We start from the raw sequence: 18,751 nt of genomic DNA, 5'->3' as shown, positions 1-18,751 counted from the left end.
CATTTTCATCGTATTAGTTTTATTTTTTTGCAAACTGTCTCTTCATCATATCATTATTTAATTTTAGACCCCACTCAAGTTCATATTGCCACAAGGTTTCTATTTGTAGATTTCAATCAGTGAAGATTTTCTGTACTATTTCTACTATTTTCCTTTGGAGAGGAAAGAGGAATAATCCTAGTCAAACCAGCCACAAGGATTATATTTCTGAAGTCAGAGCATGTGAAATTCTCTTCCAACTGAAAAGAATCCTAGAATACGAGGGGCAGAAGAGACCTTAGAGAGCATCAAATCCATCAACCTTATCATAGATAGGACACCTTGAACCAAGAAGGCAAAGTGATTTGCACACTGTTAGATGGCATGCTAGTTTACACATCAGGACAAGACTCCCAAAGCAATGCCTTCCCTTCCACATTTCTCTGCTACATCAGAAAGGGGACCTTCATGCCAAGTGCTGATTTTCTGTTTTCAATTTTAAATCTGTGCTACTATTGGATTAAAATGGCATAACCACATTTTCTGCCCAGACTATTTTCTTCAATTATTTTAATGTTTATTTGTTTTTGAGAGAGAGACAGAGACAGAGACAGAGACAGAGGCAGAGTGCAAGCAGGGGAGGGGCAGAAAGAGAGGGAGATACAGAATCCAAAACAGGCTCCAGGCTCTGAGCTGTCAGTACAGAGCCCGACATGGGGCCCAAACCCACTATCCATGAGATCATGACCTGAGCCGAAGTTGGGTGTCCAACTGACCTAGCCACCCCGGTGCCACCTGCCCAGACTATTTTTAAATACTGTTGTCATTTTGTATTTTTTGCACTTATTTTTCTAACATAAGTCATATGCATTTGGTGGTTAAGGTGGCTGCTTAACTTACTATCCAAAACAGGACACGTTTTAAAGTTTGAGGCCATTGATAATTACACTGTGACAAAAAGCAACCCAGAACATGTCACTCTAGGGATAAATGGAGAATAAGGGTAAAATATCAATAAGCAAAATGAAAAAAAAAAAAATTACTTCACCCCCTATCTTCTTTTTTTTTTTATTTTATTTTTTTTTTTTTTAATTTTTTTTTCAACGTTTATTTATTTTTGGGACAGAGAGAGACAGAGCATGAACGGGGGAGGGGCAGAGAGAGAGGGAGACACAGAATCGGAAACAGGCTCCAGGCTCTGAGCCATCAGCCCAGAGCCCGACGCGGGGCTCGAACTCACGGACCGCGAGATCGTGACCTGGCTGAAGTCGGACGCTTAACTGACTGCGCCACCCAGGCGCCCCCCCATCTTCTTTATGTAGACTCTGCTTTGTTTTGAGTTTTATTATCATAGATCTGTGCATATAATTTTTTTTGCAAAAATTGACCTCACACTGCAATACTCTTTGGCAATTTGTTATTTTTTTCAATTTTTTTAATGCTTATTTATTTTTGAGAAAGAGAGAGAGAGAGAGAGACAGAGAGAGAGAGACAGAGCATGAGTGGGGGAGGGGCAGAGAGAGGGAGACATAGAATCCAAAGCAGGCTCCAGACTCCGAGCTGTCAGCACAGAGCCTGATGCAGGGCTCAAACTCACAAACTCAGAGATCATGACCTGAGCTGAAGTCAGATGCTTAACCAACTGAGCCACCTAGGTGCCTCTGCAGTTTGTTATTAATAAGTGACATACTGAGGTGCCTGAGTGGCTCAGCTCGTTGAGCTTCCAATTCTTGATTTCGGCTCAAGTTATGATCCCAGTGTCATGGGATCAAGTCCCACATCAGGCTCTGCGCTGGATGTGGAGCCTGCTTAAGATTTTCTCTCTGCCCCTCCCCCCCCATACAACAACAAAAAAAAAAAAAAAAAAAACAATAAATCAGGAAACTTTTTCCAGTAAATAAATATTCATGCACACTATCTCTTTAAAGGATTTCTTAATATTGCATTGTTAATGTCTTTGGGGGAATGTCAAGCCAGCAGATACATTCTTTGCTCCTGCTGGACTGCTTATGTTCAAATAGAGATCACAGAGTATTCACAACCAGTCACTCCAGCCTCCGAGGGCCACAAATACATTTTCTCTGAGAAGAAAATAGGTAACTACAGAAGCTGCTTTCTTTTCCACCTCCTACTGGCAAACACCCCAACAACCAGTATAGCACAGGCGTAAGTCAGCAGAAGCATCAAGCTATCAGAATAGACACTAGCCATAGACTAGCACTTCCACATCCAGAACTTCAGCTGAGTTTTCATGGAAAACTTGCTGTTTTCAAAAGCATGGAAATTCACCAAAATGTGGTAGAGTGGTCCAGATGATCAGAGTATCAGTTTAAGAAGTTATGAAGATGAACAGATGTAGAAAATAAATCAATAATTATTATAATCCTAGATTTTCTAAACAAAGCAAAATTAGTCTTTATGAAATTATCTGCCTGGAGTAAATAAAATCACAGAGCAATATAAAGCCATAGTCTTACATGCTAATTTTGAAAGGCAATTAATACACTGGACTGATATTTGAATATCTTACTAGACTCTTAGCAAACAAGAGAAAAGTTTGTGCCTACTTTCAAAAGCATGCATATATAATGCACAATGCAAACATGGTAAAATGCCATGAAATGATGTTAGTCATATTCTATAGGAATTATAGGAGATTAAATTCACATCTAACTTGCTTTATAGTGGGTGGATGTGAAAAAAGGAAGGCTTCATCGTGGAAATGGCATTGCTTTGGGGACTTAAAGGAGAGTAGGGGTTGAGAAAACTTGAATAGGATGGGAGTTTTAGGATGAGCATTTCAAATGCAGAAAACAGCAGCAGCAAAAGAAGAGAGGCCTATGAGGAAGAAAACCATTGGAGGAACAAAACGGAGTGTAAGAGAGTCTTAGAAACAAGATTAGAGAGTGTTGAGGGCAGATCATGGGGCTTCTTGAATAGTAGAACAATAAACATGGTCTCTATTCTATAGGCATCCTGAGTGATGATAAGTTTTCCACAGAGACATAATATTATAAAATGTTTATTCCACCATCAACTACTTTTTTCCATGCATCTTAATGCTGTCTTCTTAAGCAAATCATTTTGTGTCCCTGTCTTTTCAAAATACTACGTGATAATGGGGTGCCTGGGTGGCTCAGTCAGTTAAACATCCTACTCTTGATTTCAGTTCTGGTAATGATCTCATGTGCCGGAGTCCAGCTCCAGCAGGTCCAGGGGTTCCTGAAGCATAAACGGCATCGGTGAAAAAGTGAAAAATAAAAAAATAAAACAAAAATAAAAATGGACACAGACAACAGCAGTGCGTTGATCTGGCCGATTTATTGTAGCAAATGTGGCATTATATCTGCTAGTGATTTCCTTGGCATCTATGTTTTTCAAACATTACCTAATTTTAAAAATGTTTCTATGTGTAATCAACCTCTAAGAAATAACGTGGCGATTTTCTTGTAATGTTCCCTCATACCCTTTGATTATTGATTAATTTCTTACATTATTCCATTATGCATCTGCATTTATCTATAATCTATAAAGCATTTGCTTTGCTGTTTTCATGAAAGGTCATCTATCTCTCAACACCTCAGGTGGAACAGTTATAGGGACATGACCTCCTAACCACATGAGGCCAGAAGAACAATGTGTTTGCCTCAGTCCAAGGTGCCAGGAAGGGGCCGGAAGGGCCTTAGAAACCCATGCCTCACACATTCTCAGAGAGACAATGCACCTAGGAACTAATGAACCATTCTGTACCTTAACCCACTAGGTTCAATCATCATCATCCGGAATGCCTCCGAGGGGCCAGGCGGGCCTAGCAGTTGAAGTCACCTGTGCCCAGAGATACACTCCTTAGTTGCCAGAGTGAGGCTTTCAAATCCATGTTTCTCCTTTGTCGGCCTCTTTGCTGGCAAACGCATGAGGCTATCCTTCCTGTAAGTAGAGGAGTCTCCATAGGGGATGGCAAGGGCTAAATGTAAGGCCACACAATTTCTTGCGGAACCTTATTTTCTTTCCTAATGGTTCTTTTCCCAGGGGGCCTGTCGAGGGCGGTTCCCCAACAGACAATACACCAGGTACTTTTATTAAGGCCAAATTACCTAGAAGCGGGAGTACAAGAAACTTCTCTGTCCGTGGGCCGCCTTGCAGTCACCAATCCGTCCACAGTCCAGGCCCTGCCACTCAGGCTGGGATAGCTCGGCTTCCAGCACTCATGGTTCGTGGGATTTGAGCCCGGTGTGGGGCTCTGTGCAGACAGCATGGAGCCTGCTTGGAATTCTCTTTCTCAACCTCTGTCTCTGACCCTCCCCCAATAGTGCTCACTCTCTCACTCTCTCTCAAAAAAATAAACATTAAAAAAAGTAAAAACAACAACAAAATACTGTGTGATAAGAGCACCTCAGGCTGGGTTCGGATTAGGTGGAAGCTGCTGATTTTCCTCCATTGCTTTCTCTTAGGCACTTACATCCCTTAGGACCTGTCATTCCTGAATGCATCTCTGAGCATCTAGCCTGGCTGTCAGAAGGACTCACCTGTTCTTTTACTGTCACGTGTGGTCAGCTACACTAGGCTTTGGGGGAAACAACCGTTAAATTGTACTCCACCCTTCACATATCACAGCACTGGGTTTTCTGAAGAGCTTGTTTGTGCTTCTAATAGAGTATGGATAGCAACTCGCACCAAGAAAGTAGTTCATATATTAAATATAAATATATATAAGCATAAAATATATAAATGATTTTAATATAATTCCCCTTGGTTTTGCATAAGGAAGAAGACAGCTACTCAAGCCACTAAAGCAGCATTTTTCTTGAAGTCATTTTAAAATTTTAAATTAGTTGCTTTCGTTTCTTATTCACTAGTAAGTATTCATTCAGCTTGTGTGAAAGGAACTATACTGGTCCCTGAAGAAACAGTCAACATTCAGTCCACTCTCAGGGAGATCAGAGTCTCTCTATAATAATGTCTCTGGGGGAGCTCTCCCCTTCTGTTTTCCTTACTCTTCTCAAATAAACCCATTATCAATGTGACTTGGTTATTTCATTTTGCCTTTTATTTTGTTTAAATGCTTATTTATTTTGAGAGAGAGAGAAAAAGAGCACATGCATGTATGGGAGGGGCAGAGAGAGAGGTAGAGAGAGAATCCCAAGCAGGCTCTGCACTGTCAGCACAGAGTTGAATGTGGGGCCTCTATGTCATGAACCATGAGATCATGACCTGAGCTGAAACCAAGAGTCGGACACTTAACCAAATGAGCCACCCAGTCGCTCATCATTTTGCCTTTTAATACCTTAAATAATTGGGTTTTCTATAGAGGGAATGACTGAAAAGAGAATTGCTTTATTTCAGTTACCATTTAGATAGTGAGAGCAGAATTGGCAACCCAATTTCAATTAAGTCATTTATTCAAGACCCAAAGAGGTAATGACAGAAGTCTCACATTTCCTGTGATAGAGCACAAAACAGGGAAGCTAACGATTGGCTGAGCTGAGTGTTCATATCTCGAAGTTCAAAGGAATAAAAAACCTCCCAGTGATGTAAAAACAGAGTTTCCTACCTCTTCTGGGAGGCAAAAGTTAGCATGTGGTCTGATAAATTAATTACCTAAGGAGGACATGAGACAGGTGGTGAGCTGTGGGAGGGTGAATGCAGCAGAGACCTGAGCAAGAAAACAAAACAAAAGTCCAAGACTGAAAAAGAAAAATTACTTTGTAGCATGATAGATAGGGAGAGATTTTAAGAATATATGTATAAAATCCATATCAAATCAGTATATATCATTTGTAAAAAGTAGAACATGACAAAAATTATGGAGGTATAAAAAAATCAGCTTTAATCCCTATTTGCAAAATTACTTATTTAGAAATTTTAGTATGCTTCTTTCCAGTCTTTTTTTTCCCATTTTGCAAAACAAAGTCAAGATCATATAACATATGATAATTGTGTTTCATCACTGAACATTATATAAAATATTCTCTCATCTTTAAAATTTGAAGAAAGAAATTTAAAACCAAAGATAGTAAAAAAATTTAAAAAAAAAATCAGTTTAGCCATCTTTGATGAAGCTATTATATATTCATTCCTAACCTTTCCACAATGGAAATGTCAGATTCAAAAATTTCCTCTTATCAGTTCATAGGAAGATTTATTTTTTAGGAAGGTCTTTGTTCAAACCCCCTGCCCTTGTCGCTTTCAACACACACACACACATACACATACAGCCTTTCCTTCTCTTTGCATTGCCTTTCCTGTAAAGCAGATGGTGCTTGAAATTTTCTAGGGTCCTTACGAAAGCTGTTCCTCTAGCAACCTTCCTTAAAAGACTGATTTTAAAACAAGCAAAGATGTTCTTTGAATTCCCTGCTAGCCAATCTGTCAGTCCAGCCTAAAATATTTCTAATTAAAAGTAATCAACTTTATGAGAAGATAATTTAACCATAGTTGGCACTGCTGACGTGAGGGTGCGATGGTGTTAGAAATACCAAATCACGTTTTTTTTATAATTAATTTCTAATGAGGTTCTAATTCTTAACTCATTCCTGGCTCCAGTGCCCACATCTTCGCCTCCAGCTGAGTTGTGGTTGGAGAAAATTAGACATCAGCAAAAGAAGAGGCTCTGGGAAATTGAAGATGTCCTTCTGCCTGGAAATGTAGAGTAGAACCATAGGCTTTTACTTCTTTCAATTGTTCTTCCCAATTATGAATTGAATTAATGTTCATATTTCCACAATATTTCTGATTCTAAACTTAGTGATTTAAAGGGGTTTTTAAAAGAAGATCAGGGGGCCCCTGGGTGGCCCAGTCAGGTAAGCATCCAAATCTTGATTTCGGCTCAGATCATGATCTGGTGTTTTCATGGGTTCAGGCCCCGGGTCAGGCTCTGCGCTGGCAATGGAGCCTGCATGGGATGCTCTGTCTCCCTGTATCTCTGTCCCTACCCCACTCGTGCCGTCTCTGTCTCTCTCAGAATAAATGAATGAACTTACGAAAATAAAATAAAAAGAAGATCAGATCTTCAGGGGTAATAATTATAATAGTATCTGGTATTTACTGAGCTTTACCTTCCTGCCATGAACTAGTCTTTAAATATATTATTTAATTTAATCCTCACCTAAGAGATTGGGTGCTATTAGAATTCAATGAGTTGGATTGTAATTGGAATGACCTATGAGTTGAGCTACATTAGAATTTTAACTGCAGATGAACAAAATATAACAAAAACACCCTCAGGAATTCATTTATTGTCTTGGGTTTCAGTGCTCTTTTGTATAAAATTAGCTGTAAAATGAGGCTTTGTGGAGACAGTCTCTGAGGTTTGTTCTGAATCTTCAGTTCAAGATAAAACTCACATTGAGTTAATTCTTTATAACCAAGTATTTCTTCAGTGCCTGCATACTTAGTTTTTACTGAATGTTCAACATCTTCTTTCTGGAAACACTGGTATCCTTCATTAAAGACAGCTGCAAATTCTTTGCTAGGCCTTTCACTGGGAGTGGAATCCAATTTCTGTCTTCTCCAGGCTTAGCCATTGAAAACTCAAGAGGACTCTAGGCAGAACCACCAGGCTGAGCCTAGCCAACCTATGAAATGTCATGAGAGATAATAGTTTCGGAGTGTTTTTTTATGCAGTCATATTTAACTGGAACATCTGCTTGTTCAAAGCTACATTCCCTTTACTGCCCTTGTATTATGCACTACAGGTGAAATCAAAAAGTGTATGATAGCAGCTCAACCTGTGTGAGGTTTTGAACATCTTGAAACAACTGTTTTCTCTTTATCATCTGCCTTTACTTGTATTCCTCAACTGACTGAGCTGGTCTCACAAACCTTCAAAATTCGGGAAAGCATATACTCTTTGCTCTTGTTCAATAAGGTTACATCTTCCACAAGGAGCTAAAAGGTTTGAATCAGGCAGCAGGAAAAGGAAGGTAAGAGGAAGAGAGACGGAAGAATGTGTTGAACTGGCTCCTGATTCTATTTTGGCCAGTGTGGTTTGGCCCTCCCATAGTTACTTCAACTCTTTGGTATCAGGTGTCTTTCTCTCTCAACATAAGGTGATGGTTATTTATGATTTTGAGAATTCTTTGTTGTTGTGGACCTTAGTTTCTTTTACAATATTAAAATAATATTCTATATACCTTATAAGTCTTTTGCTAGGATTACTTTAGGTATCGTGGAGAGTGTTTTTACAGCACCTGTTACTGATAAATGGCCCCATGCCATTATTATAGCATCCAATGCCTCAAAGGCTGAAGTACAAGAGGATAACTCACATGCAGTGGTGTACTAGACATTTAACATAGCTTATCTGATAAAACCATTCTACTGGCTAAGTGGAAGTTATCCATATTTCCTGTATGCAACTTTAAGAGGAAAAGACAAAAACGTCTCTGCATCTGCTGTTGCATTCCTCTCAGGGGAGAGATAGATCAGCTTGGCCCTTCTGCAAGTGCCAGTGTTTACAGACCAACTTTTAGTGAATTAAAACCGTACCCCGTTATAATAACTCGCCTCAAACTTGAAAAAGAAGTAATTACTTAGTGGCTGCAGAGATTTGTTCGGATTTATTTATAGTCGTTAAGAAAAGTCCTCCTCTCCCTCTCCCAGCAAACCCAACACAACGCCCACCCACACTGCGGCACTGGACGCTCCGGGGATGCGAGGTTAATTCCCGGAGTAGCCGCTAAGGGGAGCTGGACGCTGGACCGCCCTCCGACGTTGCCATAACAACGGTGGGCGCGCAGCCTTAGGAGCTAAGTGCCGGCTAAAGCAGGTGTCGGATTGCAGCGCGCTCTCGGAGGCTCAGGGATTGTGTGGAGCCCGGGAGCCTGTCAAACAGTCTGGTTACTATTCCTCCGCCTCCCTCTAGGACAGCTTCCGAACCCAGCTGGGACGCACAGAGTGAAAATGGTCCACCATTCAGGCTCGATTCAGTCCTTTAAACAGCAAAAAGGTCAGTTGGAATCTTGGTCCCCCCTTCCTAAGGGCGTCACATCCCCCTCTGCATGCCCTTGCAGTTGTGTAGGAGCATCCTTTCCAGGCTAATGCGACGCAGAGGTGGAGAACTCTGTGAAGTTAAAAAAAAAAATGTTCTTTTTCTTTTCTTCTTCTTCTTTTTTTTTTTTTTTTTTTTTTTTTTTTTTTTTATGCTTCTTCACTCTGCATCCAAGATGAGTCTGATTTCTGAGCCTCCGCACGGTCCCTGGGTGAAGCAGAATTCGTCATTTCTGGGACTTGATTTAATTTATTATCTCTGCTAAGACTGCTTCATTGCATTGCAGTAAACCAGCTTAGTAGGGGTTGTCTTATTAACCCAATAGTGCTTTGAGTTTTGAAGACAGAAATTCTGGACCATGTTTGCCCCAGTCTGTGATTCAAATGGTTAAGAAGCTTCACATGAGCAAATCTCGTTTGAGATGCTTTTACCCGATCCTAGATAAATGAATTTTAGGAGAGTTCCAGAAGTTGCCTGTTGAAAGGGCTCTGAAACTTTCTTGGAAAACTTAATTTTGCCTGTGTCCTATGCTTGATTCTGGGTTTCAAGCTTTTGTTATTGTTGGTAGGTTCCTCTTCTAGGGGCTTTGTATTATCTCTCTTAGCTTCTCCTTCAAGTTTCCCCCTGGATGCCATGGTATGAGTCTATATATTCATAGTCAAATTAAGAAATATTCCAAGTTATTCTCACTCTTTGGTCCTTATTCCTTACCTTGTTGAAAAGTATTTTTATAGAGCATGTTTATTTTTAGGCATATCCCCAGTTTTTTGGAGTTTGTCCAGAAACATATTAAACAACAATGCCATTTTATTGACTTAATAATGGTAATGGTAATTATGCCATAGTTGACCATACGATACCTAAGATATATGAATTCTGGAATGGTAAATTGGCTCATTCAAAGTGAAGTTAATATTTACTTAAATATTCCTACCTTCCCCCCATGTTATCTATACTCTATCTATCTATCTATTTATCATCTATCTATCTACAGTCAACAGTTGTTTCTATGTAGATCTTAAAGCAAAAACTGGATGGACATACCAGGGACAATTTAGTAGGGATTCCTTCATTAGTCAGAATATGGGACTGAATGAGCTTCCAATTCCATAATTTTGTACTCTGTTAGAAGTCCAAGTTCTCTTGGTTCTTAAAAAATATGTTGAAATGGGAGTGGGATGAGAGACTGTCCAGTTAGACCAAAATTTCACCTAGTGTGCGATTCCATGTCAAATCTAAGTGTTCCAAAGAAAATTACATTGCTTTAAGAAGTCATGTTCTCTTTAATCATTGTTTTAAACACATGTGCCCTTTCAGAATGAAGACAAAGATTATAGGAACTTTGCCCCAGCTTCATACAATTAATATTTCCCTCTGATACATGGCAATAGGTGACTCATTTCTGGAACTTGGAGCCTTGAAATGCTCCTCACACAACTTATTATGTATGGATATATATTTTGCTTTTAAAAGCAAACAATTGCCAATTTAAGGACCACCTGTCATTGCTCAAAGTGAGTTATAAAAGTTATGCAAATCCTAGTTCTTCATATTGTCCAAAAACATTTGGTTTCCTTTATGATGCATTATGAGACATTTATTTTCAAGTCTTACTTGTCGGCCCAAAAGGCAACTTTAGCAGAAGGATAAATATGGAGAGGAGGAGGGAATAGGAAAAGAAGCAGTAATAAAGTGGTTCTGGTTAATTGCTTCTTAACCCTGAATGGACATTCCAAAAAGACATGCCAAACTGATGATTAGCTATTTTAATTCCTCAAAGCAGCAGCAAAATAATATTCTAGATGCTTTCTGACCCAGGAAGCATGAGACAAAAAGGTTTCAGGGGTGTTTTCACCATAACATTAACCAGAAAACTTAACATTAAAATGGAGAATATTCTGTACTGGAACTTGGGAGTTCTAAATAGTAAGCTCACCTTCATAACTAGCTTAAAAACCTTGAGCAAAGTGTTTGATTTCCTTGGACTTAGCTTGATTGAAAAGATTGAACCCCTGACCCCTATGCCTTTTCTATTTCTCTCTGTTCCTTAGGGAAGGATGGGAGCAATGTGAAAGCAGAGATAATTTCTTTCTGGGCCAAAGAGGAAAGCCCTGCATTTAGTTCACTTTTAAGAAATAATGTAGTTGAGTAAACCAGTTTATGGGGATTACTTTTAATCAAGTCAGATTAATATGTGTTTTTGATTTTGATTTCAATATTATAATACCCAGAAAGAGCCTGAATATTCAGAAAACACCCCTTTTGTAAGACTTTAAAAATGTTTACCATCACTTGAAAAACAGATACCCTCTATATTTAAAGTCTCAGCTGGTGTGGAGATTTTCCCTTATATGAGAACTCTGGGGCAATCAACTCCTGATCCAAATTTCCTCACTGATATTATTCAGCGTTTTTCAACAAATCAATATAGATGCCAGAATCGTTATCTGTAAAGTGAATTACTGTACATAAAACCAGATTTCTTCATTAATTTAATCTATGATCTTTGTTTTCATCCGTGGATTTTAATTCTACATATGCTTACAAGTTTTATTCTGTAATATATCTAATCTTCAGTTACTGTGTCTATGAATTGAAGATAATATCAACATTGCAGAGTCGTAATGTACTTAGCAGTTCATCTGGCACACAAATCGGGGCTCATAAATATAGTGAATAATTAATAATAATAATATGATAGTCACTCTTCTTCCCAGACTCATCTGGCTTTTGTTGACTATTTAGGAGTAAAAAACACCCTCAGCACTTCCCTTTTAAGTTTTTGACCTTTATTTTACTTTGTCTTACTTACTTTTGTCATTTTGGGGTATTCTTTTGGGGGGGGGTATTCTTAAGGAAAATTAGACTCCAGACCTTCTAAAGATTTCTGACAATCGTCTTGAGTTACAACCACAAACTACCCAACTCATATACCCATTCCTCCAGAAAGCCTCTCAAAAATTCCCATAGAGTAATTTTAGATATTCATTTCATAATTTCAAAATGTTACTGCAAATAAATTGTACTTATTCACTCTCCACTCAACCCCTATATACCAGGCTCTTGCTGTGTGCCCGGCATGGTGCTTAGCAACGGCATCATCAAGAACACTTTCATTCTTGGGGTGCCTGGGTGGCTCAGTCAGTTGAGCATCCAACTTTGGCTCAGGTCATGACCTCACAGTTTGTGGGTTCGAGCCCTGTGTCAGGCTCCACAGTATGCAGAGCCTACTTAGGATTCTCTCCCTCTCTTTCTGCCCCTCCCTGACTCATGCTTTCTCTCTTTCTCAAAATAAATAAATAAACTTGAAAAAAAAAAAGATTTTCAGTCTTGAAACTATTATTGCAAACAGATTTTTCAGAGAACTTTGTATAGTAGGAAGTCTGAGAGGTTCACTAAATACAATCTTTATGCAAATTATAGGCAACTCTGCATTTTTCTAGGAAGATGTTTTGTTTCTTGACAATGTCAGCTAAATTTTGTTTTCTAAAGAAGAGCCCAACATATACTTTTAATTTTTTTAATATTTAAAAATTTTTATTCCACTCTAATTAGATTGTTTTATTAAGAGGCTTAATAAATTAGTAAGTAAAATGTGAGATGCCTGGGGGGGAGTATTCCACAGTTTCTTTATTTCTGAAGTCTCAAGGGTAAATTGGGGTGTATTATGCTTACAGAGAACTGGGAGTGTGCATTTGCCTTTGCCTTAGCACATATTGGAGGAACACATTAGCTGGCAAATCAGCAATGATATCTGGTCAAAGTCCAACTGTGCTTCCCAGCCTGGCTTGCTCTGTTCACTTGCTTGAGGATGGATTCATGTATCACGCAAAAGTGGGCAAGAAAAGGACAATGTGAGTTCTGGCTTCTGGTGGCTGTTATTTACCAATACAACCAGTAAGACTTTCAGGGAAACCATAGGTCACATCAAACACAGACTGTCCCTAAAAGGCTTGGGCTTAATGGGATTTGCTGAAGCTGTTAAGTGATTCATCATTATTCTCAGGGACATTTGGTTAAACATGAAAAGAATGTTTTTAATAATTCCATGGAATCAAACATTTCCTACTCAAAAAGTGGTTTAATAATAATAATCTTTACACTTATAGGGGAATTCACAGATCACAAAGCCCTTATATTTTCCTTTTCTAAAAATAACTTACTTGCTGTTGCAGGTGCCCACCTGTAAAGCCTCTTAGCAGCCATCCTGATTTGTGTCCAGTTCTTAGTTTACAGTACCCTGCAGGGACAATGTTGCGGGAAATATCTAGTTTCAGAATCCCAGATATCCACTATTTAAGCCTCATTTTCCTGTCACTAATATATTTAGGATCTAGAACTTCCCTATACTCATCCCCTCGCGAAACCAGAAAAAAAAATGCAAAGCCATTTATATACTGACAGAAATGCATTCACACAGGTATACTGACTCTCCCTGGTATTTTGACAGTTGATTCTTTTTTCTTTTTATTAGTCTTTTTTAATGTTTGTTTGTTTATTTGTTTTAAGAGAGAAAGAGAAAGAACAAACAGGGGAGGGGCAGATAAAGAGAGGGAGGCAAAGAATCCAAAGCAGGCTACAGGCTCCGAGCTGCAGAGCCCGACTTGGGGCTCAAACCCATGAACTGTGAGATCATGACCTGAGCCAAAGTCAGATGCTTAACCGACTAAGACACCCAGGCACCCCGACAGTTGATTCTTTTATTTATGACTACAGAGAAAGCATTGTCTCTCATTAAAATAATTCCTGCTACATAGGAGAAAAAAGTTGATAGACGATATTTCAGGGACAGAAATTATACTTCTCTCAGGCTGATACTGAATATCAACCTGATCATCACAAAGGATGGACATCTAATCTAATTGTGAGACCCCGAGATCTTCTACTCTGTCCCTTAATGTTCACCCTTCTCTTTATTTATTTCCTCAGTAGATATCCTACATATATACAACTCCAGCTCCCCAATGATAATCTCCTAGAGAGGGAGAGCCAAGCTATGAAAAGAATGTAGATAGTTCAACCCAAATAGAAAACACATGTGTCCGGGACCATTTCTTTAAAAATCCTGCATACCTCAAATGGCTCAGAAGCATTACTTCAAAGTGAGAACACTGAGGTTTAAAATGATGACTTTAAATTAACAAAAATAGTATAGAGTTTGTGATAATACATGTCCTCTATTTAGGAATGAAGAGAAGTGATAAGATTTAAAAGAATTTCCATCTAGAGTAATTATAAGATAAAAGTATAAGTGTTTCAAACTTACCTAGAAGTTCAGTTATCCAAAATATCACATTTGTTAGGGATTCTAATGAGCTAAAGTCTTGGGGTGACTGGTGAGAGAATTGAGGTTTAGGTGTTATATGCATTAACTCTTAATAAGTGGTAGAAATAGGGTTTGAACCCTCCCTGACTCCAAAGTCCACATTTTTTTTTTAAATATAATTTATTGTTAAGTTAGCTAACATACAGTGTTTACAGTGTGCTCTTGGCTTCGGGAGTAGATTCCCATGATTCATCACTTACATATAATACCCAGTGCTCATCCCAACAATGTCCATCACCCATTTTCTCCTCTCCCCATCCCCCCATCAATCCTCAGTTTGTTTTTTGTATTTAAGAGTCTCTTATGGTTTCACTCCCTCTCAGTTTGTAACTATTTTTTTTTCCTTCCCTTCACCCATGGTCTTCTGTTAAGTTTCTCAAACTCCACATAAAAGTGAAAACATATGATCTCTGACTGACTTATTTCACTTAGCATAATACCCTCCAGTTCCATCCGTGTTGCTGCAAATGACAAGATTTCACTCTTTTTCATTGCCAAGTAGTATTCCACTCTATATGTAAATGACATCTTTTTTATCCATTCATCAGTTGATGAATATTTGGGCTCTTTCCATAATTTGGCTATTGTTGATAATGCTGCTATAAACATTGGGGTACATGTGCCCCTATGAATTAGCACTCCTATATACTTTGGATAAATTCCTAGTAGTGCTATTGTTGGGTTGTAGAGTAATTATATTTTTAATTTTTTGAGGAACCTCCACACTGTTTTCCAGAGTGGCTGCACCCAGTTTTCATTCCCATCAATAGTACAAGAGGGTTCCCCTTTCTCCACATCCTTGCCAACATCTGTTGTTTCCTGAGTTGTTAATTTTAGCCACTCTGACCAATGTGAGGTGGTATCTCAATGTGGTTTTGATTTGTATTTCCCTCATGATGAGCAATGTTGAGCATCCTTTCATGTGTCTGTTGGCCATCTGGTTGTTTTCTTTGGAAAAGTGTCTATTCATGTATTCTGCCTATTTCTTCACTGGATCATTTGTTTTTTGGGTGTTGAGTTTGGTAAGTTCTTTATAGATTTTGGATACTAACCCTTTATCCAATATGTCATTTGCAAATATCTTCTCCCATTCTGTCATTTGCCTTTTAGTTTTGTTGATTGTTTCCTTGGCTGTGCAGAAGCTTTTTATCTTGATGAGGTCCCAATAGTTTATTTTGGCTTTTATTTCCCTTGCCTTCAGAGACACAAGTAAGAAGTTGTTGCAGCTGAGGTCAAAGAGGTTGTTGCCTGTTTTCCCCAAGGATTTTGATGGTTTCCTGTCTCACATTTAGGTCTTTCATCTATTTGAGTTTATTTTTGTGTATGCTGTAAGAAAGTGGTCCAGTTTCATCATTCTGCATGTTGCTATCCAGATATCCCAGCACCATTTGCTAAAGAGACTGTCTTTTTTCCATTGGATACTGTTTCCTGCTTTGTCAAAGATTAGTTTGACCATACTGCATACATTGTGGGTCCAGTTCTGGGTTCTCTCTTCTGTTCCATTGGTCTATATGTCTGTTATTTGTGCTTATACCATACTGTCTTGATGATTATGGCTTTGTAATACAGACTAAAGTCTGGGATTGTGATGCCTCCAGCTTTGGTTTTCTTTTTCAACATTACTTTGGCTATTTGGGATCTTTTGTGGTTCCATACAAATTTTATGATTGTTTGTTCTCATTCTGAGAAGAATGCTCTTGCTATTTTGATTGGGATTGCATTGAATGTATAGAGTGCTTTGGGTAGTATCGACATTTTAACAATATTTGTTCTTCCAATCCATGAGCATGGAATGTTTTTCCATTTCTTTGTGTCTTCTTCAATTTCTTTCATAAGTTTTCTGTAGTTTTCAGCATATAGTTCTTTTACCTCTTTGGTTAGATTTATTCCTAGGTATTTTATGGTTGTTGGTGCAACTGTAAATGGGATCACTTCCTTAATAGCTCTTTCTGTTGCTTTATTATTGGTGTGGATAAATGCAACGGATTTCTGTACATTTGTATCCTGCAACATTGCTGAATTCATGTATCAGTTCTAACAATTTGTTGGTGTAGTCTTTCAGGTTTTCCATGTAGAGATCATGTCATCTGAGAAAAGTGAATGTTTGGCTTCTTCTTTGCCAATTTGGATGCCTTTTATTTCATTTTGCTGTCTGATTGCTGAGGCTAGGACTTCCAACACTGTTAAACAACAGTGGTGAAAGTCAAAGTCCACATTCTAATTGTTCTGCATCCCATAAGGAAGACTAATGTCTGCAAGCTCTTTGGAGGACTATTGTCCTCAGCAGCTGGGAGTCATCTCATTCCCATTTGATTTCCACCATAGCTGTTTGTAGCTTGTCTCCTTGTCCTACCTCTTCTCTGTAAAACTATCAGAGTTCAAGGTAGATTTCTGAGCTAGATCATGGGTAAATCACTGTCCATTCTGTGGCCTTAGGAAAATGAAAAATTTAGACAGAATAATCTCCATGTTACCTTCTGACTCTGCCATTCATCAGAAGTTGCAGAAGTGTGAAATCCTATTCTAAACCTAGCAGGCAACCTGTCTGTCCAACCTGTCTGTCCCCTTAGTCACTGCCTTTCCTGCTGAGTTGCATTGCAAAGCAACAATTACTTTAAATTCTGGTTGGTTTCAACTCAGCAGGCATGTAAGAAACCAGCACCAGCTGCAGGATCCTGGTTCACTAAAACACGAGTCCCTATATTCACATCTTCACTGTAACTGAGACACAGTTGGCCTTGGAGGAGAGGACTTCCACATGCGTGAAATTGGGTGGATGTGAAACTGTTTTGCAAATGCATTGTATTAGTCTCAGGGCACTTTTTATCATTACATTTCTAGAAAGTTAGTAGGCTGACCAAAAGACATCTCTCAAAATAACTCCCGAAAGTGTATATATTTTATTTGGCTTTGGAGCACTATTAAAAGCAATTTAGGTGGAGGGAGAGGGGTTGGGCGGCTTTGCAAATACACACACAAGTCCAGTTTAAACCCAGTTTCCATCCCTCAGTGGTATCTTGAGCAATTTCTTTGCTCTATTTCTCTACGTTAGCTCATTTCTCTGAATTCTAAGACCTACGTTTTCAAGATTTAAATAATCACCTGAAGTTCTTGTTAAATGCAAATTATTCACTCCCTCCAGATTTACAGTCTCATCTCATTCTGGGAAGAAGACTAAGAATCTATGTTTTTAGCCAACATGCATCCTGCAGGATTCTAACAACTGAGCCCATTTGGGAGACAGTTTTATAAAATAAAATAAAAATATAAGCAGTGATTGAGATAACGAATTTCAGTATGTGGACTATAGCAAGTTGTAAATAGGGCTTAACTATTATTATTAGTGGCAAACTACACAGATCCTAGATATACTTAGCTGATGATACATGCATTTAGTCTTAATGAAAATATAACTTTAGTGTGTTTCTAATATTAATTATAATCCCCTAATCCTTTGTTTTTAAGGTATGATGAAGCTCCTAATGGAAGTTAACTACCTTGTCTCATTTATGGACACTCCAATAAATGAGTTAGGAGACTTATAGAGAAGACTCTCAGACATTGTCTTTAGTTGTTCTGTCTTGACCCTTGTAAATACCTTAAATGCTATCAATTCTTTATATTTGCTATAGGTATTTTAGGTCCTATTTATTACTATATAATTTTTTGAAAAATAAGGGAGGTTTAGTGAATACCTTCTCATTATGAAATATCTCAAAATGGTGTCTTAAAAATACAGTAATACATGGTAAAAGTTTATACTTCTTGATTTATGTATAGGGAAGATGTATATTACATTTGTAGTATTTTAATTGTTTTATAATTCACTGTCATAATTTAAAGTCATAGTGAGACACACACTTTGTGAAATCAAAATATGGAATCACAGAATTGGGTTTGAATCTTAAGACTGTTCACATAGTGATCGTGGGCAAACTAATTTCAATGTGTTTCAATTTCCTTATGTACGAACCCAGAATATTAAGTGCCATTATTTAAATGCTTATTCTTTGCCAGATACTATTTAAAGTGTTTTGTTTGTGGGCACCTGGGTGGCTCGGTTGGTTAAGCATCTGACTCTTGATTTAGGCTCAGGTCATAATATTCATAAAGATAAATTTCTGTTATTGTAATTTCATAGATGAGGAAGCTGAAGGACAAAAGCTAGCTGGTGTTCAAGGTCACACAGTAGGAGTAGTAGAGCTAAGATAGCTATTTGGCAGGTAGGAATGTCATGAGGATTAGCAATTCTGCATGGTTAGTTCCTCCTACGGGGGTTGCTATATAGTAGGCTCAATACTTGGTGACTAATGTTTTTATAAAACACAAGTAGCTCCCTACCCTAACTTCAGATCAGTGAAATTAAGGATTGTCCATTATCCAGCACAAGGTTTTTGTTCCTTACCTACATAATCTCCACTATCTACTTGGTTGTACCAATAGTTCTCAATTCATTT

The 18,751-nt window shown here is 38.3% G+C and overlaps 1 protein-coding gene across 4 annotated transcripts in view; it reads left to right on the top strand.

Moving 5' to 3' along the window:
- The window catches only part of ANO3 (anoctamin 3), a 440,478-nt gene that overhangs the window by 146,779 nt on the left and 274,948 nt on the right, over positions 1-18,751 (top strand). The window contains exon 1 of one of the 4 annotated variants that reach the window (XM_086677791.1): positions 8,237-8,926. The exons of the other annotated variants lie outside the window; for them this stretch is intronic. Coding sequence (XP_086533917.1) covers positions 8,881-8,926 — 46 coding nt within the window. The 5' untranslated portion in view covers positions 8,237-8,880. Of the gene's footprint in view, positions 1-8,236; positions 8,927-18,751 lie in introns of those variants that run through there. 4 annotated transcript variants of the gene reach the window in all.

The sequence above is a fragment of the Puma concolor genome, chromosome D1, assembly GCF_028749965.1.
Source record: "Puma concolor isolate L17-30 chromosome D1, mPumCon1.1.hap2, whole genome shotgun sequence".
In the NCBI taxonomy this organism is placed as follows: Eukaryota; Metazoa; Chordata; class Mammalia; order Carnivora; family Felidae; genus Puma; species Puma concolor.
The sequence above is the reverse complement of the archived record's forward strand: the minus strand, read 5'-3'. Positions and strand labels throughout refer to the sequence as shown.